The sequence below is a fragment of the Atheta coriaria genome, unplaced genomic scaffold (genome assembly GCF_025399875.1).
Source record: "Atheta coriaria isolate IRGN ID8LTWV9N9 unplaced genomic scaffold, Caltech_Dcor_3.1 hic_scaffold_3_pilon, whole genome shotgun sequence".
Lineage (NCBI taxonomy): Eukaryota > Metazoa > Arthropoda > Insecta > Coleoptera > Staphylinidae > Dalotia > Dalotia coriaria.
Genome location: NW_027045445.1, coordinates 9,147,560 through 9,172,583, shown reverse-complemented (window position 1 = coordinate 9,172,583; position 25,024 = coordinate 9,147,560). Strand labels below are relative to the sequence as shown.

The window sequence follows — 25,024 nt, the reverse complement described above, 5'->3', positions numbered from 1 at the left end:
TTGGAAAACTCTATCGATTGGCGTTTTCCATTTTCTCCTAGCTCAACATTAATTTTTTAAGCCCAAAAATACTTAAGTGTAACCTCTTGACTCTTTTTGAGTGGTCTTTGGTCAACTTCATAAAATCAAAAAACTAAATCTGCCATTTAATAGACCCCTATCGTGACATGAAGAAAGTGCAAGAAGTTTCTTTCTATCTTTATTACTTTCCGAGAAAATTGCATCGGAAAATCAATTTTCCCTTACTCAAAAGTACAAATTTTAAGGGTTTATCATATGTAGAATTGTTGACGGAACGCAATGCCGTTTTCCGTTTTTGTATATCTTAATTAGTCCCAGAGATAATCGATACTTAAGTATTGATGGAAGTTCACGATTCATTTAAATGCATTTTGAGGCTCAACGGTTAGTGCTAATGAGAAAAAGTTTTATTCATAAATGTATTTAGAGCCCGTCTACACAATTATATTATTAATTTTTTAAATTAATTATTTTAATATTTTATTTTATTTAATAAATTAAAAAAATTAAGTTTTTAGGGCGGATTATGATAAAGGGCAATTTTATAAACAAAATATTTTAATACATTATTTTAATTAAGCGTTTAGTTCAAAAGATATTCGCATAAAACTATTGAATTTTATTTTATCTATTCCGGCTTCAATAGGGCCTTAAATAAGGGTTGTAGAAGAAAAATTTACTAAAATAAATGATTTCTATTGTTCTGTTTTATCATAATCAGAAAAAGCAATTTGAAAATTCAAAAATTTAATTTTTGTCATAAAAAACATAAACCGTGAAAAGATTTCGTCATAAAAAAGGCAAAACTTTTTCATTTTTTTATCACAAAATAAAAATGAGAATTTTGATATTCTGATTTAGGGTTCAGATAGCTTGTTTAATTTTGATTTATTTATTTAAATACAATTTTAATGTAGCACTAGCCGTATAGGCCCTATTGGCGATTTTCAAGAAAAATTTGACTTTGCACGAATACAAATTTTTTTATGGTCATTATTATCAAAACGGTACACCTTAGAACAAAATTTTATTAAGATAAAGTATTCCAAATCACATTTTCTTCAATATTCTACAATAAAAAAATTTATGAAAAAGTGCGACCCTGTCTTTCAGCCGAAAATAATTTAAGAAAAAAGTTCGACCCTGTCTTTCGACACAAAATAATTTTAACAAAAAAGTTCGACCCTGTCTTTCGACACAAAATAATTTTAACAAAAAAGTTCGACCCTGTCTTTCGACACAAAATAATTTTAAAATGAACTTTTTGGACAATAACAACCATTTTAAGGCACTTCCAGAGGGTTTGAAGGGCTTAAAAAATACGCATAGTGCAGAGGGTTTCGTAAATTACAATATGATGGTGAAAGATATAAAGAAAATGAAATAATTCACGAGATATAGGGTGTTTTTCTCTCCATGTCTTCAATTTTTAGAGAAATACAAATTTTGTATCCATATTTAAAGACCCTTCTCGAAGGTTCTATGCATTGATATGATATGCATTGTATAAAGGGGCTCCTGAACTACAATATGAGTGTAAGAAACTGAAAATAAATAAGGTAGCTTCCAAGATACAGCGTGTTTTCCACACCATCTTATTACATTTTTAGAAAAACACTATTTTTCGATGGGCATTTCATGGTCCTTCCTGTTGATTCCTAGGCTGAAAGGGTGTAAAATATAAAGGGTCTCTTGCACTATAATACAACAACAAGAAACTGGAAAGAATAGATTTGTTAAACAGGAATTATATTACTTTTATTGAAATCTAAACTCAATTTATGCTGGAATATTTATTTTATTTTTGTACACCTATATTCATTAATTATATATCAGAAACTACAATAATATTAATGACAATCAGTGATATATTCATCATTGAGGATGCATTCGCGAACATGACCGCCAAAATCTTCCAATGTTATGATTTCAGATTACGAAACAAATTCATCTACTTGCACACACCATTTTCTACGACAGACATGTTCGACAAACGTTCTCGTTATTATTAATTATTATCACACTTCAAAGTGGAACTAATATAAATTTGACTTTTCCGTTTCATTTGCTTCACCTTGCAGGATCTGGATAAATATTGCCAGTAAATGTGTTATGAAAATCGAAGCAGCTCGTCGTTTAAAATCTCTTTTTCTTTTCATTATGCGCATGGAAGTTATTTACTCGTCATTTGTCTTTTCCAGTTCCGGCATATACATTTGTGTGTGTGGAGCACACAAGTTATAATCATAAAGACATTTATATAATCATCAACATTTCAATGAATAAGTGCGCGCATTTTCACACCAAGCGTGTGGTATTTTCGGTGCTTGAAAATGAGCGCACTTACTGCTATAATGTATGATTCATCAAGTCGAAAATAACTACTCTACAGATATACAATAACAAACAGTATCCTCATTAAAATGAACAATTAATGAATGAGTTTACGAACCATCATCATCATCATCACCGTCGATATAATGTTAATAATGTATGTATAATATAACAACATTCAGTAGTTAACAAGAAAAGATATATTATTAGGCCATTTGTTTGTTCTTTTTCAATTATTAGTACGCTAGGTTACGTTTAATTCAAGTTTCATGTGGTTTTGCTTCTTCTTCTTCACCAGAAAGAAGTTTTCATGTTTGTTTAATTACACTTTTAAGTCATCTCATTTAGGTGTGTGTGTTTTTAGTGAGTGTAGTAGTAAATGGTGACATAAAAACATCGAGAATTTGAAAAACGATGCAACAATGATGTCTTATTCGTTAATGAGGTTTGCGTGTTGATACAAACTTGTACGACGTGAATACGCAAATTGAGATTTGATCGATTCATGGTTTTTGTTTTGCTTACGGTTGCCGGCTATCACAATGTTATGACTAAAACAATGTTTACTTTGACAATGATATGCAACCAGTACTTAGTAATGCGAACGGAAACAGAACTCATCTTTCACCGATACCGCATCATCTCGTTCATCAATATTTTACAATCGTTATGTTTCAAAAATAGTCTCCAAACGTACTAATGTGTGGTATACACTTTGTCCATTTGCTTCATAATATTTTCTCTTAATCGTAAGTATCGGTAACATGTGTGCGTGATTTTTGTTGAATAGTTTCTAACTGCAATAACAACAAATTGGAATAGTAGTTTGTAATAATTGTACACACGATGAGAACAATCTTTGATTCGTATAGAGCGAGTAAGTTACGTGGTAAACAATGAAAACATTAGTAGCGCTAGTTTTCACCTTTAAGTACAAGTTGAGTGAGATATGAAACATGCTATGACATTAAATACAGAAATCATAACCGAAAGGACGTAAATAAAACAAAAAATACTTCAAACGTTTTGTTTCTTTTCTTTTTAAATGATACAAATAATTTTATCGAACTTTCACATCATTTTATATGCATTCTTTACTTTAAATTTATCTGACGCCATTTGCAAAACGTGCCACTCGTCTCCGACGCCTGCGTGACTTTAAATTTTCTGTTTATAATTAATTTACTAGTTAATAACGCGTAAAAACATCCAATACTGAAAGTGTGACTGAATGAATTCGACCAAAAAACACAGTGATTTCACGTTATCGCAAAAGTCCTTTAAATAATTCAATTTCTGAATTGAAAATTTCAAATATAATCTATATAGCTTATCGCAGATGTATGCATTGCGCTAAGTGTCTTCTTCACCTCGTGCCTTCCCTTTCATCGTATCTTAACATGTTGTTAAATCTTACAGTAAAAAAAATAATCATAACTTTGTAGGCGATTTTTGTTTGCATTCAATTGTTGGTTGCATTTGTTTTTCTTGGGTTTTCTCTTTTTGCATGTTGTTCATTCGGTGTGGTTGTTTTTTTTTTCAGTTCGCGGACGATCGCGACTACGTCGTCACCGCGCTAAACTGTTGCTGCATCTGCGGGTGTTGTTGCGATTGCGGTGGTGGTTCAGTATGTCGCTGCTTGAAGCGTAACGTCTCCTCGAATATCATCTGCTTGAGTTTCTCTTTGGGTAGATCGTCCAGTTCGGTATCGAAACGGAACGGTTCTTCTGCCACGGGCTAGAAATTTAAACAAAATGTTGTGTTAGTAGGTTGTTTGTATGTGTGTAAGAGGATGTTCAATCTTACCTCGTCCGCTGGGTCGTAATAGGTTTCCAAATAAGGATGCGCCAGAGCGTCCTCGACGACAATGCGATTGTGCGGATTGAACGTAAGCATTTTGTCGAGCAAATCGAGCGCCTTCGGGTCGGCGTTCGGGAACAGCTTCACCCAGGGTACTTTCGGTTTAAATGGTAACGATTGAAGGTAGCCGCGGGCCTGCAAACAAAACGAAACTCAATTCACGTCCCAGCATATTTCAATTTGCTTCTCCGGAAAATATTATGCGGCGTACGTACTTTCTCGTTAATAATGCAATCGAGATCCTCCTGGGACGGCGAGCCGAGCACACCGAGAATGTGATTCAATTGGTCCAGATAATGTTTGCCGGGAAATATCGGCCGATTCGATAACATCTCCGCCAGTATGCAACCCACGGACCAAATGTCTATGGATTTCGTATAGCCCTGATTGAAACATAAAGTTTTTATTATTCAATTTGTCCGCTGCGCTCCGTCGCAACGGCGGTGGTAAAACTTACTTTTGAGTTGAGCATAATTTCGGGCGCTCTGTACCATCGCGTCGCGACGTACTCTGTAAGGAAGCCGGTGTGATCGTGTTCGGGATCGGCCACTCTAGCCAAACCAAAATCACATATCTACAAACAAATAAAACCCACACATTAAACTCACCCATAAACACATTTTTGAGATTTTCACATTACCTTAAGATCGCAGGTCGTATTTAACAGCAAATTGCTCGGCTTCAAGTCCCTGTGCAGCACGTTCGCCGAATGAATATACTTGAGACCTCGCAGTATTTGATACAGAAAATAACAGACGTGATCATTACTCAGCCTCTGAAAGCATTAAAGTTTCATAACAACAGATTAAACTGTCAGTTGACAACAAGTTTGCGCTCGCATGCGCGCTGAATTAATTACCTGCGACTTTAATAGTTTGTAAAGGTCCGTCTCCATCAGCCACTGGACAATGTAGACGTCTTTCATTTCTTCTATCGTGACGGCACGCAGAATGTCCCTGATATCGATTATCTGCCAATAGAAACGACGAGAATAGAGAGCGCGAAGACACACACGACTAGAGAGCGTAAAAAAAAGAACAAGCAAAAAACTTTTTTAATTGCGTTTCATCGCCGCCGACATGAAAACCGAGCGACTTTTAATTAAAACTAAACTGCACCGTAATTAATTCGAAATTGTTGCTGCTAAGCAAACAACAATGTTGATGAATTTTCTCGTCTTAAGAGCATAACTTTCTTCATTGGGGGGATTAGAAAATTACCGAAAAGATTATACAAAGCTCCAAAGTGGCTTACATTTTCATGCCTGAATCTCGTGAGTATTTTGATTTCTCGTAGTGTGCGCTGGCTGTAGGTTTGATGTTCGAAGGGAGAAATCTTCTTGATGGCGACCTTTGTTTTCGTTACCGTATCGTACGCAGCCCTGAAACAAGCGCAAATAAAATGAAACATAATTTAATATTCTTCGGAGGTGGAGTGCGCGGAAACAAACAACATGAATTGGCGCTGCCGTGTTTTGCGAGGCAACAGCAACAGCAACAATCTTCGTGCATCATTTATTACACCGGAAAAAGTTCAATTTTATTTCGACGCGAAACAAGACGAATGGCGCTTATTTATTAATATCAATGTCGCATCGTTTCATGCGCGCATGAAACTGTAATGTACCAGCACATTCCAGTGAACATTCGCGTTTTATTAGATGGTAATTTAATTAACCGCCCGCTGTGCGCAACGCCCTTTCACCTGTAATTATTTGTGCGCGAGCAGGGCACTTTGTCCCGTCATGCGTGTTTTGTAATCCAGATCCACATAAATATGACATCGTAATCTAGGCGTAAACACACCATAACACATTCTCATCGCGTCAGCTCGTAAAACACGCGCGTTTTATTTGCGCACATGTTACATGCTCAACTTTCAATTAGCACTTCGCGAGCGAGTACCACACTTTTGGATTTGTTTTGCGAGATTATTTCGGCAAAAATTTCGAATGTGAATGTAATCGGGCGTGAAAATCATTTTCCGGAAGGCAAACACTCTGTGACGAATAGATCCCGGAAAGTTCTTAAACATTTTCATCGATGCGCAAAAAGGTAGCGCGCCGTGAACGGGTAGGTAGGTAATTTAAATGCTCTCACCTAAGAGAAATCTTTCGCCGGCGAAATTAATCGCAGCTTTTAGAGCTTTGCCGAGATTACAATGAGAACGAATGTGCATCGCATCGATCTTCGTTCGCAGAAAAGCGAGCGGAAAACGAGCGCATTTTTCATTTCATATTTAATCCGGGCCCGTCTTATAAAATATTGATATTAAAAAGATGAAAAGCCCGAAGGCGGATATTGAAACTTTTACAATGCAAGCATGTCAGTTTCAGCGGTGGGCGAGCATCCCAAACAAAGAAATCTCATTAGTAAATAGATAGGCAACATGCACCTTGACCTAAATAAAAAATATATTAAAAAACTATTCATATATGTAAGGTTGCGTATATGACCATGCACCAGCAACATGCAGAACACCCAGTGGATATGGAGTCACATCACTGATGGGGGGTTTTTCTGTTTATGTCAGCGACTTGCGTCGCTGGGCATGCGTCTCCTAAGAAATAACTCAGACTCGTGCTCCGGCATTCGTTGTAAACTGTTCACAATTAAGATCCGATCGCTCTGTATTATTGAATAAAACTAGTAAAACCGAAACAACATTTCGTAATTCTAACATATATTAAATTGAAAAAAAAAATCACATTACGCCATTAAATATATTTTAAATCAAATAAACTTCCGCAAATAAGACGCGACATAATGCCGACAAAGATAAGCCGAGTAAACAGCCGAAATCATTTAATGTCATACACATTGTCGATGCGAAACTTTCGTGTTTTATTAGTCGCAAAATTCCCGGTAATGACGGCGATAATCGTAAAGCACAAAACGCCGAATGATGGCCGAAATAAAAATTTAAGCCTCGAATGTTCCGCGGAACAATTACCATATTTAACTGCGGTTCCGCCGAGATGCGATTTCGATTCGTTGACTGCGGAAAAAGGATTGCATTTACGTGCGGCGCATGTTGCGCGCCGAGTGCCATTTCGGTAGATATCAAAGTTCAAAACGCTGCGATACGAATCAGCAAAGCAGAAAATTGAATTTTTAATTTTCCACTGCAAAACTACACAAATATTGCACATTTATTAAATAAATATTTACATTCAATTAAATTCGACCGTCAAAAACATATTTTAATTAACAAATAAATGTAAATGTAGAATTTCGCAAAGAAATTCAATTAAAACACATCGTTTCAGGCGATGATATAATATAACAATGACCTAAATGAGTATAAACGAGTAAAAAATATAATTATTTCCACCAGCACACGGAGAAAACCATCCCTTAAATATGCAATTAATTATATCCTATATAGACTCAACCAAACGGTATCCTGCTATTACAAACCGTGTACGATCCATCCGCGTTTTCAGGACTCCACCCATTTGACGCACGCAATAATATTTGTTCGCCGCTCGGATAGAAAAGAGTGTTAAAGTGTAAAAGCTTCGTATCGCAAGCGCTTCAAGTGTGGACACACTACTACACTGCGATTATAACATAAAAGATTTTTAGTGCGCGAATAAAATTGGATCCTCTACGAGCGTGTTTTCTTAACAATGGAGAGAATCCATCTACAATCCTCGCGTGTTAAAACTGTACATTATAACTGGATTAAGATTAAATTTCGTCTTGAGGAAAATTAATGTTGACGGTTATTCCATGCGAATGAAAAGATGAATTTGCTGAAAGTTGTTTGTTGCTCAAACAGTACGCTTCATCGCACTACCCTCGAATAGAAAACACATTAATAGTGCTTTTGTGCGCGGATGCAATATTTCAACGATAAACCTCCAATAACTGCCTTCTAGTGGGAAGAATTTGAACGCAGATGCGTCAAATGTGCAATTTTTCCAACATAAACTCCCTATTAATAAATTAAAAAAATATTTATTATATTTAAAATTATTTTAATGATTACTACCTTTTTAAAAGGACAAACCCATTCGGGTGTTAAACACTTTGTAACAAACGTACTCCATGCCGCCTCTTTATCCGTGGCGAGTTTACAAAAATGTGAAGACCTCACAGAAGTAAACTTTGAACAAGTGTCTAACGCTTCTTTACTTTTACACTTTTCAATCGTCCAAATTGTCTTAAAATCAAAATAAAAATAAAAACTTTTCTAAAATGTTTGTTTATGAATATTACAGATAATTCAGGTGGAAAATCCTGCTTGTAGCGTATCTGATAATCGACAAACAGTTGCCCGGCAGAGTCGTAGCGCCACGTGACGTTTCTGAATTCCGCTTTGACGATGCCCTCCTTGCCGGAGCAAACGCCCGTAAACTTGTTCATCACGGCCGACACCTAAAATTAGTTGCTTTTATCGATATTTTCATTTACCACCGATAACACTGTTTCCCCATAGTTAATTAAAAATGAAATCAAGCAGTCGATTATTTACTTTCACTTTGTTCGAATCCAATCCGGGAAAATTAAGTCCTCTCACAACCTCAAACTCTAAAACAACTACTAAAACTAAAACTAGTCCTGCGTACATAGTGGTGATCTGTAGGTACCTACGCAACAAGAGCACTGAATAATTCAACTTGATCAGCTTCGCTTTAAATAGTTTACCGGGTGGCTAATTCAATGCTAATGTTTAAAATCGAAAACTAATGTTTCGGGCCGCCCAGCTAACGATCTGCGACAATAATTATTTCATCGTTAACGATAACGATTTCCTATTGTTGTCGAATTTTTCGACGCGCCCGTAAACAAAATGTAAATTCAAATCATTACGAACGTGCGTGCGTGCGAACTGAAAACTTATTAATTATTTTATGCAAATTCCGCCACCGGCGCCCAATTTACATATACGTAGATGCCACCCCCGTTGGGGGGCACCAACTACAGGAAACTCGCATTAGGACAATTAGAATCGATCAGAATATTAGTGACGGCGTTCGCATTGTTAATCCCTGGCCCCGATTGCGTCTCTCATTTATTTCGGGTCTCTGGAGCAATACCCACATCCCCGCAGCATTCAACATGTAACGCGCGCACAGCCGCCCTCAAAGTGTAGGTACACCGTTCTACGTCTGTTGCGCTTGCTTCTACACGCAACACATACAATTGTGTGTGCGTCTGTTCGCCTTGACCCATTTCGACCTCCCGGATATGTTAATGGATGGGAAAAACTGTCGAAACTGGCGCTGGTGGAATGAAAATAAATCTTCTTCTGCTTGCAAAACAGTTTAGTATTACAATTATTAAACTTTGAACTATATTTTAGGTAAATTCACTGCTTGCCTTTGTGGTGGAGATTGTATTCAAGCATGGTTGGGCATTATTGAACGTTTTGGAGCGTGGAGTGAGCGGGTTGATCGAGTTATAGAAGCGAGGCAGTGATTGGAAACGAAATTCAATCATTCCAATTGCCAATTTCGACTAGGTTGGGCTATCATCAAAATTAAATGATGTTTATGATGAGGTCAAGTAAATTTTTGGTCAAATAAATAATTAACTGATGTTACATAAAATAATGGTAAAAAGTGTGAATGTTCGACATGTGTATGTCGCTATTGGCAACCAATATGGCGTCGAGCGGGCCGCTTTGAGCGCGTCTCAGGTCAGGCACACCGAGTGGCGGCGGCGGCGGTGGTGCGGCAGGCAAGCTCGCGCGCGTCGTCCACGCCGCATAGTCATAACGCGGCTTGCATGTCATAACAATCGATTGTTTTGCCTTCGCCGTCTAAATTTATCGCCATTGCGGGACAGCGCATTAAAAACGCGCGGTTCGCACACCAGCCGAATTAAACACCCAAAAAACTCTCGTGTCGCACATCTGCCCGCGGACGCGCATAATGACCTCGTAGCATAATCTGGGCGTCGACCGCCGCTCCAGCGCTTCGGCGGGGCGCTGTTTGGTTCCCACGACGTCGTCGTCCTCACCCGCCACAGTGTTAGTGCTCCACTCCGCCAGTGCGGCCGCAGTGCGCTCTTCGGAATATGTTGCGAAGGGCCAGCCATCGCGGCTACTGGTACGCCGGCGATCCGCGCAAATTGTCCGCCGACCTGCAAGCGTGGCTGGATCAAGCGGACGCGCGTCTGCCGCCGCCGGCGCGAGCGCTCATCGTGCCGCACGCCGGCTACGAGTACTCCGGCTCGTGCAGCGCGCACGCCTACCGCCAGATCGATCGGCGGCGCGTGCGGCGCTTCTTCGTGCTGGGGCCGTCGCACTACACGCCGCACCGCGGCTGCTGCCTGCCGACGGCGGGCGCGTACGAGACGCCCGAGGGCGGCGAGCTGCGCGTCGACGCCGCCGTGCTGAGCGCGCTCCGCGAGACGCGTCACTTCGACGAGATTGACGTCAGCGCCGACGAGGAGGAGCACAGCATCGAGATGCAGCTGCCGTACATCGCCAAGGTCATGGACGATATTGCGGAGGCGCCGGGCGGAGCCGCGCGCGACTACACCATCGTGCCTGTCATCGTCGGTGGCATCAACCCAAAGTCCGAATGCGTTTACGGCGAGATCTTCGCGCGATACCTGCGCGATCCGGAAAACGTCTTCATCGTCTCATCGGATTTCTGCCACTGGGGCAAGAAATTCAACTATACTCTAGGCAGCGATGCACCACGCATTGACCACTTCATCGCTAATCTAGACCGCAAGGCGATGGACGTCATCGAATCGCTCAATCCGTGTCTTTTCAGGGACTATCTGCAGGAGACGAAGAACACGATCTGCGGTCGAAACGCGATATCGATCCTGCTCAACGCCATCACGCAGGCCGGCTACAACCCGAACAACTCGACGATGACTTTCTTGAATTACAAGCAGTCGTCGGCGTGTCGCAAGCCCACAGACAGTTGCGTCTGTTACGCGGCCGCTTCTTTCGTTGTGCACGAAAACGCCACGACAAATGGCCATCGTTGAAACAGCATTTATTTATTTACTTCTACATGCATTGCTGTCACCACAGCACTCCGTAATATTCATTGTTATTTAGCAACAAACGTCAAAATATAAACCGAATGTAAAAACCCACTTTGATGTTTTCTTTTGTTCCAAACCTTTAGTTCTCCAGTCTCTATGGTAGTAACAACTATAATACTTCATAAAGAGCCTCGCATAGCAAAATGTCACAAGTCACATCGCAGGAAATTACATTTCATGCAGTCTGCCGCAACATCTCAAAATACCATCTCCACGAGAAAACGTCTCATGTAAATTGCGCCGCCCCCAGAGCCGTAAAAAATGATGGCGCCTTGCGCTTTTACGCTGTCGTTATTTCTCGGCCCATAAAGTCCCGCGCGCACGAGACAAACACAATACTTTCACCAGATAATCCCATTAGTCCCAAATATTTACGTGCTAGAGCCAGAAAAAAAAAACTGGGTTCGAGACAATAAAATTTACATATATTAGATTTCTCGCTAAAATATCCAACGCAGACACACGGCCGAATTACGAATGAATATGCATCGCATCCCTCAGACATTTATTCGTCTCGGCGGACTTCGGCCCGAGCGGCTCAGGTGCGCGTAAATGAAATACGCGTATCCAATATCCAATAAATATACCAGACCGACCGCTGGAGTGGAAAACAGCACCACGGTCCAACGAGACACAACACGCGTTCAATTTCCTTCCTCCTGCTGCTGTTGTTGCGGCTGCTGCAAACGGCGGCTACGCGTCAACCCGCAGCGCGCAACAAGTTTATCTATAGATGAAGGGAGGCGGCGAGAGCGAGGACAATCGAGCGCAAACGGCTGGCGCTTGTTGCGCCCATCCGCCGCATTTATTATTTCTTCGAAGGAGGAGAAGAAGCGACACAAGCAGCGGGTTATATAAACAACACAACCACAAAAAAAAAAAAAGTTGAAGATATTATACAGGATGTTTTAAAAATTTCAAACATTTCATTAAATTATTATTACAAACACTATTAAGCAAATAGATTACAATTTAAATTAATTTATCCAAGTGCACAAATACAACACGAATATAATCCATCGATTTCTATTAATTAGTTAATAAATTTCGTGTAATTTTGACGCAAGCTACGAGCCATTTGTTTATTCAGCCGCAACTACCACTACCACGCCGTTTTAATTTAATTAAAACTCGCTTGTTTAATGTAATTATTCACCAATGCTTTTAGTAGTTCCGTTTTACATGCGCCGCACATTGTAGAACATTTCGTCGATGTATTTGTGCATAAATATCGATTGTCGTTGATAGATATAAAAAAAAAGTGTGGAATAAATATCGTGTGTGACGTGCGGTTGATATCGGCCGAGGAAAACAATACTTTAATGAAAAGTAATTCGATACATTTACCCCGGTCAGAAGACGTCACCCGCGCGTACCTACTCTCTGTGTTCAAGTTTCAGCGCCGCCCGCCCATTATGTACCCACTATCCTCCCATCAGTTTATATTGATCATGTATATAGGTATCGCCGGCGGTAATCAATCATCTTATTACAATGTTCAAGAGGATTAAATTCAATTTCAAACATAGGTGGCGCTGTTTGATAAATCGACACGTCAGGAGTGCTATTGTGCGGTGAATTGAAAGTGATAGGGATAGTTTTGCAAAGATTACTTGCAACATTTATGTACCTACTTATAGTAAGTGCAGAAAAACAAATTTTCAGTACATTTGGTTACGTATTTTATAAATGCAATTATTATTAAATAAGTGAAGCTGTTTTGCGAGTTTTTATTAAATACGTATATTCTAAGTTAGTAGTTTTTCTTTTTGAAAGTATTGTCATGCTTATTTGGTTGCCTACATAAATTTAATGAAGGAAAATGTAAAAATGGCATTTGCTGCTTTTCTAAGCTAATTATTGAGTGTAAATGGCAAGGTTTTCTCAGAAAATAACTTAAAATACCCTAATTTATTGCCAAATTGTAACTAATATACTAAATATGTAAACTTCAGTTTGTTTGTTACTGTTTCAGGCAAAATTTACTTTAAAAAATTGGCGGCAACTTTACAAAGTGATAGTTTATTATGCATAATAGGAGATAGGCAGCTTTTTGCCATTAATTTTCATTCACAGGTTTTTTGAGTGTCGTACGATTGATTTTTAGGCATATTAAATGTGTTTCGCATTCATCTGTTTATTGTTTACAACGTGACGTATTTCAGAATTTTCACTCTGTAATTCTGAGGTTATTTGCGGCGACGCATTCCCACAACTTCATAATTAAAGGTTTCTCGGTATAGCGATAGACCGGAATAAAAACAGATTTTTGTTAAGACGGAAAGTTATTGCAGTCGCATAAACAAAACGAAAAAAAAGAAAAATATAATATTGAAGAAACATGCAGAAATGGAATGTTGAACACTATAACAAGACTAATTAAGCAAGCGAAGGGGTTGACGACCTATGATAAGAACAAAAAAGTAATAAAGTCAATTTTTTTTTCAATTTTTTCAATTTTGAAAAGACTGTTAAAGTTAAAGTTTAATCAGTTTTTTTCTTCATATAAATAAAGGTAACTGAACTCCCAAAAAGATTTATTTCTGTATTTTTCCTAATAAAATATATGAATTTTTCTTCTGAGGCTACTCTCCTCTTACCTCTTGCCCAAATATGATTAACATTTGTTGTAACACACGAAAAACAATTATTAGCCTACCGGCTTCCATATTTATGATAACAATAACAATTCGGCACCCAACCGCAGCGTGCGCCATCAACGTGCAAATGTCGAGTGGTACGTGATGGCAAATATTGTTCCGTGATAATCTAAACACGAATTTGCATAACATCAACCACTCCACCACTCCCCCACATCCTACACACACCACTTCAACTTCAACCCCGATGATGTTTTATTCATTTTTCCTCTGCGCTTAGAGAACTGCTAAATTTGCGTAGTACGGAAATTTAAACATTTTATTTAATTATCTATGATTACCAACAAAGAGAATATGCGAATGCGAGCTTTTACGATTTCCAAGTTATTTGCGCACTGTCAGGAACTCGCGCTGCTAATTTACGACCCAATTACGCGTTGTATACAAGTTAATTATCATGCTACTGGTGCAAAAGTGAAAATTACAAAATTATGGAAATTGCCCGACTTTAACCGTGTTTACCTTCATTGCGTTATTTCCATTCGGCGTGATTTAAATGTAAATATTGATGTTGTCATCAGACATCGAACTAATGCTGTAAGTAAATGTATGTGTGTGTTCATTATACTGCGCGCATTTTTAGCACATAGTTAGCGGCGTCGGAACATAATTCGCGCTGCAATTGATTAACGATTATTTTTCTTTTGCGGCGTGCGACGCTTAATTGGCAAATGTCGTGTCGAAGGCGAGGCAGAAATCACGATTCATGGAGGCGCGCATAATTATTCGATTGGGATGCCTGGTTGGTTGGCATTCCCGCGGAAAAATACCATATCGCATTGCGCCAAAAACCAACACAGACGCGGACGCGCCGATTCGAACATGCAAAGAAGACATGGAGCAAGTAAAGGGGTAAACTTACTGCGGTGGATATTTAATAAAGCATCGAGTTGCTTTTTTACGCGTGCGCTATGGAATGGTCGCGTTTAATGACACTGATATAACTTTAATAGCCGATCATCAAGTCGGGATCATTATATTGTTATTTTTACCGCAGTACACATGTTTTTATGAGGTGCCACGTGACAAATACTGCAATATAGTGAATTAGAATCAGCTGATGTTAAATTGTACGCGAACAACATAGAAGTAATCATATCTAAACTGATAAAGAAAGTAATGTTACCTTTGATGAATGATTTAATATTTTGAATTAATAGAAATGTTTGGTGTCTTCAAAGTAAAATTGTGTCAATTGACACGAGTCTCCCTTTGGAGAAACTACAGCTACACGTGGAATTTGCATAAAATCCATTTTACCGTTCGCAGAAATGCATACAACTCCATCATTTAAAATTTAAATTATGTTTGAACTCAAATTCAATATTGAATATTTTACAACACAACAGACTGCCAGTAGACCGTTTGCCTACAGAATGCATTTCACTTTTTTAGTTTTATTTTTGGTAGGTACAATTTAAATTAAAATTGTGTACACAAAAGTGCAGTTGTAGAAAATAACAAGAATGAAAAATTTGAAAAATTGCAATGTGATTGATTCATTTTTACTGTAAAATGAAACCATTATATGTATATAATTTTGTTATTATTTCATAATAAATCTTACATCTGTCTAATATTATTCTGTCTTTAAAAATAAAAAATCGAATCCTAATTATTAATACGCTTCCAACAATATTAATAATAGGGTGCAAATTCACGTTATACATCATTCTACTAATATTAACTAATATTACTAATATTAATAAACAAAAATGCAATTTTCTATAAAACTTCGACATATTTTCTGCTTTCAACTAAAATAAATACCTATTTTGAATCAAAGTGCTTTAGAAATCATTTAAAACTCTAAGCATTTAACTAATTTCTTTGCTATACGTTTGAAAATTAATGAAACTTTCGTAAGGCTTCGAAGTTGTAATAATTTGATGAAAACAATAGGTAACATTGTTATCAACGAGAAGAGATTTACCATAACCAATAGGTACGTCGTTGGACTGTCATACTATAGACAGATTAAAGTAAAAATAATAAATATCAGCTGATTCAGAGTTATTCAATTACACTACTCGATAGATGAAAACAATAATATGTTTACAATATTAAATTTTTATTTTTTATTAAGTTTACGTTATCAATAATATAGCAATTTGTTACCAATTTATAACCTAAGGTTTTACAACTTATTTTAAACTAGCTTTTACTAAAAACTCTTAAAATTTTTGTAAAAATGTGATTTATTTTTACTTTTTTGACAAAAATTTTGTATTTGTGTATATCATCAATAACATTCGCAAATTTTATTTTATTTTTTAAGAGTTTTAATGCACAAAACTTAATCTTAAAACTTTTAAGCACTTCATCATATATTAAGAAGCACCATACAGTACAACCATACAAATGTTACATGTTTAAACCGTTTATGGTGATGAAATTTTTAATTTATGATTCATTGTTATTATACAATACGTGGTGTCTACGTGTTGCGAGTGGTTACCGCACAGAAACCTGTAGATCAACTTTTTCCCCGCTGGATAAAAACAAACAACTGACCTAAGCGCACCTAAGCTGAAACACATAATATAATGCGCATAAGACACAAATCCTAAAAACACACACAGAACAACTGCAAATCGTTTCTTATCTTATCTCATAACATAATCGCAGTTAAAACCTAAAAAAAAAGCCTGTCTTGGTAAAACCGCATTATTTACTGATTAGAGAGCACAAAATGCGTTTTAAGCCAAATTCGTCTCAAGATACCGCAATCAAAACAAGATTTTTCCATGTTTACACACTACTCATGCTCATAATGCGAGTGCACACCTCGTATTTTTCTTTTCGGATGTGACCTAACCTCAAAACATTACCGCACTGTCGCGTCTGCGACTATTAAAAGTTTATCAAATGAACGCGCGGCTATAAGCATGTAGTACGTAAATTGAAAGGCAAACAACGCGCCCGCAGCGAAGTATTGCGATTAACGCCCGCAGAGATTGCGAACGCACTCGGATGCGCTTTTTTGGGCGTGTTTTGCGTGCGTGCGTGCGGGCCACAGGCGACGATCGAGCGGTCGGTGTGTGTCGGTTGGTTCTTTGTTACGGCGCGGAGATAGGAAAATAGTATAACTTACACGACCATCCCGTAGGCGCCCTCGCCGATGTAGAACAAGTTGGTGTAGCGAGGACCCACCTCGAACGCCTGGCCGCGGATGATCTCGACATTGGGGTTCGCGTTCGCCACTGCGGCGTTCTCCGCCATTGCACGAGCGCGCTTCCTGCTGCCGCTGCCGAACGCACTCACAAACTGGCGCGCACACCACGGGCTGTTGATAACGTCTCCTCGCGGCCGACGGATAGACACCGCAGGCACACACTCCTCGTGCGGATAGTGCGCTGGATCGGGGCGCGACGGCGCGCGCAAGACGCAAGAGTGCGGTGCGGATGGCTGGTTTGTTCGAGCGGACGCGAGCGCACACACCGACTGAAACGACAACGACCGACGACAAGCGCGCACGAACTGTAAACTCGAACTGCGACGGCCAGCGACGACGATCGTCTCGCGTCGGCGGGCGGGCTAACCGTGCTACCTGTCTGCGCTGTCTGCTTGAGATGGATATCGGGAGCGTGCTGGTCTTGTTTGGCTTCAAGTTATGCAACCATATGATCAAACTGACTTGCGATAACAACAAAATAACGAAATTCAATCTAGACATACAAGAAAATGTCTTAAATTTGATGAATTGTATTAAATTGTTACAGTTTTCTTTCTTACCAGCAATACACAGCATTTATTCATTTTAAAATACTTGATTAATAAAGTATTTAGTGCAATCAATTTAATAACACATAGAATAATAAAACAAATTAATTTAATTCTTTATAAAACCAGGTAAATGTGGTTTGTTGTTGTTAAAATCACGCGTTTTGAATTTAATTATTTTCTACGCATGCGCATAGCTTAAGAATTCGTAGCCTAACCTAAAATATAGCGTTGTTTTGCACAAAACAATTCTTTCTGCGTTGCAATAAATTTAGCTTGTTTTTTACGCAAAATTATACAAAATGAATGCGCCTCCGACATTCGAATCGTTCTTGCTTTACGAGGGAGAAAGAAAGTAAGTCATAAACGTAATATTATGACATTACACTAACATTTTCCAATGTTTGTGTTATTTTAGAATATTGAGGGAACAAGACACAAAAGTTACCAATGCAGCTATTTTCACTGTGAATAAAGAAGATCACACTTTGGGAAACATGATCAGAAAGTAAGTTTACTAACTTAATTCGATTTTATGCCTTTGTACTTACTTATTGTACTTATTTACTTTCAGTCAACTTTTAAAAGACCCAAATGTACTTTTGCTGGCTACAAGGTGCCTCATCCATTGGAACACAAATTTGTGATCAGAATTCAGACCACTTCTGATTATTCTCCACATGAAGCATTGAACAATGCCATTACTGATCTGATTTCAGAGTTGTCACTTTTCCAAGAACGTTTTAGTGAGGCCATTAAAGAAAAGAAGGAAGGATTGGACTAAATGTAGTTATAGTTTTAATAAATCATGGAAAATGTATCTTAATTAACTAAAAAATAAAATTTAGGAATTAAAATATTGTATAGTTAGGCAACTTTCTTTGCATGTTTCTGACCTTCAGTTTAGAAGCACACTATAACCTCACAAAAATCATAACAAAAACAAAACACGATTCTACCGGTGTTTACACAAAATATCAACTTATAAAATCCAAAAAACATGAGTTTACCAACAGATTTTGGTCCGGACTCAGGCGGTCGCACAAAGGTAACATTTCTCTCATTTTTAAACATATTACAATTAATAAAACTCCATAATTTTCATTCAGGGCATTTGCATTGTGAAACCAATCGTTTACGGCAATGTCGCGCGATATTTCGGCAAGAAACGCGAAGAAGACGGCCACACACATCAATGGACCGTCTACGTAAAACCATTCAACAACGAAGATATGTCTGCATATGTTAAAAAGTACATTTTAAACTACATGAAAGTTATGCAAACCAAAACAGAATTGTAGTCAAACCACCATATGAAATCAGTGAAACTGGCTGGGGAGAGTTTGAAATTGTCATCAAAATACATTTTATCGATCCAAACGAACGCCCAGTCACTATGTATCACATATTAAAGTTATTTCATGCTTCTGGCAACTCTATAGAAGTAGCAATGGAACAAAGCAAGACTCTGGTGACTGAAAGTTATGATGAGATTGTTTTTCAAGATCCCACTCAACTAATGCAGCATTATTTGACAAACACCAAACAGTTGACAAATAGTGAATGGGAACATGAAACAGATTGTAAGTAAATTAAAATTATGCTTAAATTTTCCATTACTAATCAACAATATTTCAATTACTTCTGTTTATAGATTAAATACTAGTCTAAACACTTGTATTCAGTGTCAAATCACGCAAAAGTATCATTTTTCAATTCTATCTAAAAGATATTGTTACTTTTCTTTAACATAAACAAATATTTATACACTATAAAAGTATCAAATGATAAAAACGCAAATATTTCTTTTTCTAGTTGAAGAAAAGAAGAAAAATACCGCAAAAGTCATCGCAGATCTCCGAATGAAAGTCCGCGCTGAAATCGTCACACTACGCAACAAAGTAACACTCGCCCGTGAAACAATCAACCAGTTTAAAGAAGAAATAGCAAAAGCGCAAACTAATTAATCTCCAATTCAATTCACTCTTCCAAACGTAATAAACCATAACTGTAAGCTTTTTATATCTGAATATATATGTAACTAAACTAGGAGAACAGGAAGCATTGCTTTTAAATTTAAGATACTTAAATTTATTATTGTATACATTTATAACTAAAATCATATCATTACTAGAAGAATAGTCCATATTCTCTTAATTAGTTTGTCGCTTCATTTAAAATCATCATCTACCGCGCTTTACTGCGTGTTTTTTTGTTTGTTTGTCGGCGTAAGTTAAAAAAAGTAGTACTTTACAAAGCTGACACACGTATGTAACACACACTTGCACAATGCAAATCCAATCAATCAATCCTCAGAGTTTGATTGTTTGCCTCTCCACTGGATGTGTGAATTGCAAGTGGTTGGAATACTATGGTAAGTTGGCTCTCGCTCTGCGCAAGCTGGTACTTAATTATTGGATAATTGCACGTTAACTATGTAAACATCAAGTTTCGCGCGAAACTTATCGAAAAATATATTCCATTCGTAGACGCGGCAATCAATCTTAATCATATATCGCAGTTTACTCAAATTTCGATCAACTAAAACCACGTCGAGGGAGACCTTAGAGACACAAACACATATACATATACAGAAATCATTGCCGAATGTCGTGTGAGAATATGTACAATTCCAGAAAGTGTGTATGGTGGGACATTTTGAGGGGCGTCAGTTACCAGCTTCCCGCCGAAGAACTCTCGTCGATTAGTATATGTGTATTGATATGGAGACATTAAAAAATGGAAAATATTTACAGCAGAGCACAAATGCCATTACAATGGTTGTGGGGGGGAGGAGGGTTAAATTGCCTCTCGCCGGTAATCGCTACACGGGAGCACTTCTATCATAATCTAATGCAATGTTATGAGGAACTTATACTTAGTGCCATTAGTGCTCTCTCTCATTCGCCACCACGTTCAAAAATCGCGTCCGGTTGATTTTGTGTCTAGGGTTTGGCCTCTCGTTACTTTGATTACACACGTTAGGAATGATCACAAATAAACAAATTTGGCATAAAAAATTCTTGATGAAATTTCGTTATCGTAAATAAATAACCTCCGGCTTATGTTATGTGGATGCGATGCCGACGGAATTTAAACTCTAGTCATTAAATAATAAGCTTAAATTAACACATTAATTACGAGGAGCGGAGGGAAAACATCACGATTCGTTATTGTTTATATGCTAAATCTATTCGTAAATAACTACTTCGGATCAGAGCGCACGCCCGCGCCAAGATGCTGCACACTTCGTCAGTCGCACTGTCGCCAAATCAAAAAAGAGTTACGTTTGTTACTGAGCTACGCGCGCAAACTAATCATGTGTGCGAAAAATACAAATATGAGAGGAGGAGCGGTGCGACCGGATGGCGCATGTTTTGATATTCCTTTCGGTGGCGTTACGCCGCGGGTAATCGTAACGCTGTAATGGTACTTGCTGCAGTTGTAGATAATATAATATTATAGGAGCGGTATAAAAATGTGATCACGTAGCGTACTTTTTCGTCCACAGGCGCGCGATGCGGTCGTGCTCCTCGCGATTTTGTAAATACTGCGTTGCTATGCTTCCGACCAGCGGATCCGCTGAAACATTACACAAATTCATTAATAACACAGAATTTTTTCCATGTGTTTTAGTTATTATCTTACCTGGATTACAGTCAGTCAACAAGGAGCAGATGGATAGTAGCACTTTTGAGATTGTGAGAGCTGGTGACCAATTATCTTTTAAAATGTCTAAGCAAATCACACCCTGACTATTGATGTTGCAGTGATAGATGCGCGTCCGGAACGTCACTTTGGGCGGTTTGAAGGGGTACTCTGGTGAGAAATGAATGTCTAGGAAGAAGACACCACCTTCATACACTGAACCAGGTGGTCCCAGGATTGTAGAAACCCATTCATAGAAGTTATCACCCTGAAAACCACAATAAAACATCAGTAAACATCAATAAACACATAAATTTATAAAAATATTGTTATACCTTAGGTCCAGCACTACAGTTTGGTGGTGGATCAAGTGTGATCTCAGCTAGCTCCTTCTGAATGCGCTTTGCTGATGTGCCCAGTGCCTTTGACATCTTTGGATTTGGTTTGGCCTCTTTTGTCTCTGGTTTCTGCTCACCAACAGCAACTTGACCACCTCTGCCCCTGCCTGAACCACTTGAACCAGCTGATGACATCACTTCAGTATTTGCTGCAAGAGCACCAAGATAGAAATACAAAAAAGGAGCAATGTTTGATGGTGTCACTGTTTTCTTATTGGCTGCGCAAATAGTGTAACACTGGCAACGGTCGCCGACAAACAAATGCCGCGACTACAACGTTGAACGATTCAATGCACTAGCGATGCATCTTCCGCGTTCGGAAAAAAAAAACAAAACACAAACGCAACGAAAAATTGATTCCATTGACAAGGCATTAGTCGGCCATTTTGGTGCTGTATAAAAGCGAATTTCATGAATTAATCCCGACGCAAAACGCATTACAACTCACAGGTTGATAAACTTAACATCAAATGATTAAAGATAATTTGTGAATTCATCCACCCGGTGTGGGGAAGCTTCGCTTCGGTACGAAAACAATCGGGCATTTTTTTCTTTGTGTGCGCTGCATTATGAGCAGTTTTTGTAGTTAAACAGGAGATGAAGACGATGTAATGTGGCGCAGAGTGTGTGATGGGGTGTGTACTTGTTTGGGACTTACAGATTCGTCGCGATGGTCGCGTATTTCGTGTGGAAATTCAGCTTTTGTAAACACACTCCCTTTTCAGCAACTAACCAGACGACGGCTCATGGCGTTCGCTACTTCACTTGTGTTTTCACACTGTTGCCGATGCTGGTATGCCGCACGGCGGATTAGTACCGAACCGGGACACAAGGGACGTTGCTAGCGTGTAAACAAAATAAACAAAACTCTAACGTTACAAAAGATGATTAATTTGTTTAAAAAATTGCTTAGTTTTATTACTCTTTATCAATCAAATGATATTGCAGAGAATTGCAAATGAAATCAATAAAAATTTGACGTTTTTGTGTGCAGATTTAACAAAAGAAACGAAATTTTGAGTTTTATTCATACAGGGATTGTTATTTTATTTAAAAATTGAATAATAATGTATCTTTAGGGAATATTTACTTGTTCTTCGTTTTAAAATTTAATAATTTTAGGATTCATTGCAGGAAACTGCATAAAATCTTCACCAAAATGCTGTCAAATTATTTTTACCCAATTTTGACAGAAAATTCGCAAATTTTGCTGAAAAATGCACTTTATTCATAAAATTATTGAATTATCTTGCTTAAAATCAATGTCCTAACGCTCAAACCTTAATTTTATGCAATTTTTCATCATTAAACTTCATAATTTGCAGAATTACGCCATAAAAACATGTTTTTCCTTACTTACAACTTAAAATATACAAATTTTTAGTATAATTTCACGCAGATATTCATAAAACACTATTTTAATTGCTCAAATTATGTATTTATTGTATGTATGTATTATAAAATGATACAAAAATCATGTTCATAAAAATCGGTGAGTTTATAACAAATTATGCCCCAATTGGAGTTGCAACAATGTGTGCAGTGAAGTGAAAATGTTAGACTTAGTTGTACTTAGCTCGCTACCAACCAATTTAGTCATCAAGCGCGTCCATAGCTTACAATTAAAAGTAAACGTATTTAAATTAAGTGAATTGTATCCAACTTATATACGATTTTTACAATTTCTGCACCACTAGAACAGCAGCCGGGCCCAAATCTGCAATAAAAATATTTTTTATTATTTATTTTAATAATTCATTAATATTTTAAAGCCGTACCTAAGACATCAAGTGGTTTTTCGTAATCTTCATCAGTAAACACCTTCCTGGGTGCTAAAGTCATCAACGCAAACGGAGTGGCTTCCGGGCGATTCATTTGAATGTAACACCTCACCGCCGACAGCGGTTCCTTAGCTCCGAATTTTGTAATTAATTGCTGACCATCGGCGAGTCTGATTTGCAAACGCACTTCGTTGTAATTCGCCGCAGCCTTTGGGGTTGGCGCGGCTGGCGTGGAAGTCGTCGGGTTTGGAATTGCGGCATTTTCGTGACTTTCCGATGCTGATTTCGCTTTCCTTGCCAGGCGATCCTGTTCAATTTGATCTTTGACTCGCTGTCGCGCTAAACGATCTTCCTCTTTTTCACGTTTACGCGCTTCTACGATTTTCTTCATCTCTAGATCGGCTTGTCGCTGTTTTGCCTCCAGCATATCCTTGCCGGAGCGTATCCTTTTCTTTTCACGTTCCAAGGCTTCCTGTTTCTCGCGTTCTTCACGCTCTAAACGACGCTGCTTTAATTTCGCCTCAATCTTTTCCAATTGTTCTCTTTTCTCTTCTTCAGTGAGTGGTTTCTTTTCTTCAGTGGATTCTGAAAAATTCTCATGACCGGATTTTGCAGCATGGAACTCCACTTCACTCTGATTCTTGAATAACTTGCCACAATCATCACATCTGATTGATTTGGCTGCTGCTGGCTCTTGGGAGCTTGTTGCTAATGCGGCTAGTTCTTCATTTGGTTCTGATTCTGCTGCTTGTGGCAGTGTGGCTGTTTGTGTCTGGGGTGTGCTGACTTCATCCTCTTCATGAGTTAACAACCATTCTGTTACTGCTTCAATGTCTTTTGAGTTTGATTTTGAGACTGCTAATTCCCTGTGTGTGGAAACATAGGTTAATGCACATTTTGCAGGAAATGATTTTTATAATGAATGTTTTTTTACTTACACTCGATTTCGGGGGAATCCCATTTCCACCAGAGTGTCGATAATGCTGGCCATCGCGGTGGACAACCTTTAACTGCAATATTCAGGAAAATATTGTAATGCAATGCAATAACAAACATACAAACATGTGCAATGTGTGTGAAAAGTGTGTTACTCACTGCTTATGTGTTATTATTGCTATTTTTGGAAATGATTGTACTTCAGCCGCTTGAAATCCGGCGATGATCCGTGTAAAATTGTGCAACTGTAGTTTGTTGCCGTAGTTATTGGAATTTTTAGATAAATCACGTTAAACTGTCAAATATTTGTCGCGTTTGACCTTCGCAGCCGTTTGATGGCCAAACTGCAAATGCCGGAAATACAGAAAACGTTAGAATTGCTAAATAAATGCGTATAAATTAATATAAACTTTCTTTGCGCGATGTAATTTCTTAAACTTTACTTATTACGCTTAAAATTGTTAATTTTTAATTTAATTTTCACCGCAAAGTTAATTTTTCTTCGGAAATGATTGCGATAGAAACATTGTCACGCAATACAAAAAGTTATTCCAAAAAGACAAAATGTTATAATAATTTACCTAATAATTTCCAATTTGGTTTAAATTAAAATAAATAAGCTACAATTAAAAAATATTTACCAAACA

The 25,024-nt window shown here is 38.0% G+C and overlaps 5 protein-coding genes across 5 annotated transcripts; 2 read left to right on the top strand and 3 right to left on the bottom strand.

The window, feature by feature from the left end:
- Nucleotides 1-1,799: 1,799 nt before the first annotated feature.
- Nucleotides 1,800-17,392, bottom strand: rl (Mitogen-activated protein kinase rl). The gene is made up of 8 exons (XM_065317503.1): nucleotides 16,986-17,392; nucleotides 5,470-5,596; nucleotides 5,075-5,185; nucleotides 4,856-4,990; nucleotides 4,673-4,789; nucleotides 4,431-4,598; nucleotides 4,162-4,350; nucleotides 1,800-4,092 (listed from the first exon to the last, which is right to left on the bottom strand). The coding sequence occupies exons 1-8, from the start codon at nucleotides 17,111-17,113 to the stop codon at nucleotides 3,916-3,918; spliced, it is 1,152 nt and encodes a 383-aa protein (XP_065173575.1). The 5' UTR covers nucleotides 17,114-17,392; the 3' UTR covers nucleotides 1,800-3,915.
- Nucleotides 17,393-17,807: 415 nt separating this feature from the next.
- Polr2J (DNA-directed RNA polymerase II subunit RPB11) lies at nucleotides 17,808-18,471 on the top strand. The gene is given in 4 exon segments (XM_065317504.1): nucleotides 17,808-17,969; nucleotides 18,033-18,122; nucleotides 18,189-18,211; nucleotides 18,214-18,471. Coding segments are annotated over 4 exon segments (351 nt in total). The 5' UTR covers nucleotides 17,808-17,916; the 3' UTR covers nucleotides 18,399-18,471.
- Nucleotides 18,472-18,525: 54 nt separating this feature from the next.
- LOC135804273 (YEATS domain-containing protein 4) lies at nucleotides 18,526-19,669 on the top strand. Its single transcript, XM_065318096.1, is given in 4 exon segments — nucleotides 18,526-18,662; nucleotides 18,724-18,865; nucleotides 18,868-19,197; nucleotides 19,430-19,669. Coding segments are annotated over 4 exon segments (672 nt in total). The 5' UTR covers nucleotides 18,526-18,614; the 3' UTR covers nucleotides 19,582-19,669.
- Nucleotides 19,670-21,051: 1,382 nt separating this feature from the next.
- Nucleotides 21,052-22,479, bottom strand: Ubc2 (ubiquitin conjugating enzyme 2). Its single transcript, XM_065318097.1, has 4 exons — nucleotides 22,319-22,479; nucleotides 21,598-21,809; nucleotides 21,263-21,530; nucleotides 21,052-21,196 (listed from the first exon to the last, which is right to left on the bottom strand). Exons 2-4 carry the CDS (start codon nucleotides 21,793-21,795, stop codon nucleotides 21,099-21,101), a joined length of 564 nt encoding a protein of 187 aa, XP_065174169.1. The 5' UTR covers nucleotides 21,796-21,809; nucleotides 22,319-22,479; the 3' UTR covers nucleotides 21,052-21,098.
- Nucleotides 22,480-23,076: 597 nt separating this feature from the next.
- Nucleotides 23,077-24,698, bottom strand: LOC135789866 (UBX domain-containing protein 1). Its single transcript, XM_065299933.1, has 4 exons — nucleotides 24,537-24,698; nucleotides 24,380-24,451; nucleotides 23,439-24,307; nucleotides 23,077-23,377 (listed from the first exon to the last, which is right to left on the bottom strand). Exons 2-4 carry the CDS (start codon nucleotides 24,430-24,432, stop codon nucleotides 23,337-23,339), a joined length of 963 nt encoding a protein of 320 aa, XP_065156005.1. The 5' UTR covers nucleotides 24,433-24,451; nucleotides 24,537-24,698; the 3' UTR covers nucleotides 23,077-23,336.
- Between the last annotated feature and the right edge of the window lie 326 nt (nucleotides 24,699-25,024).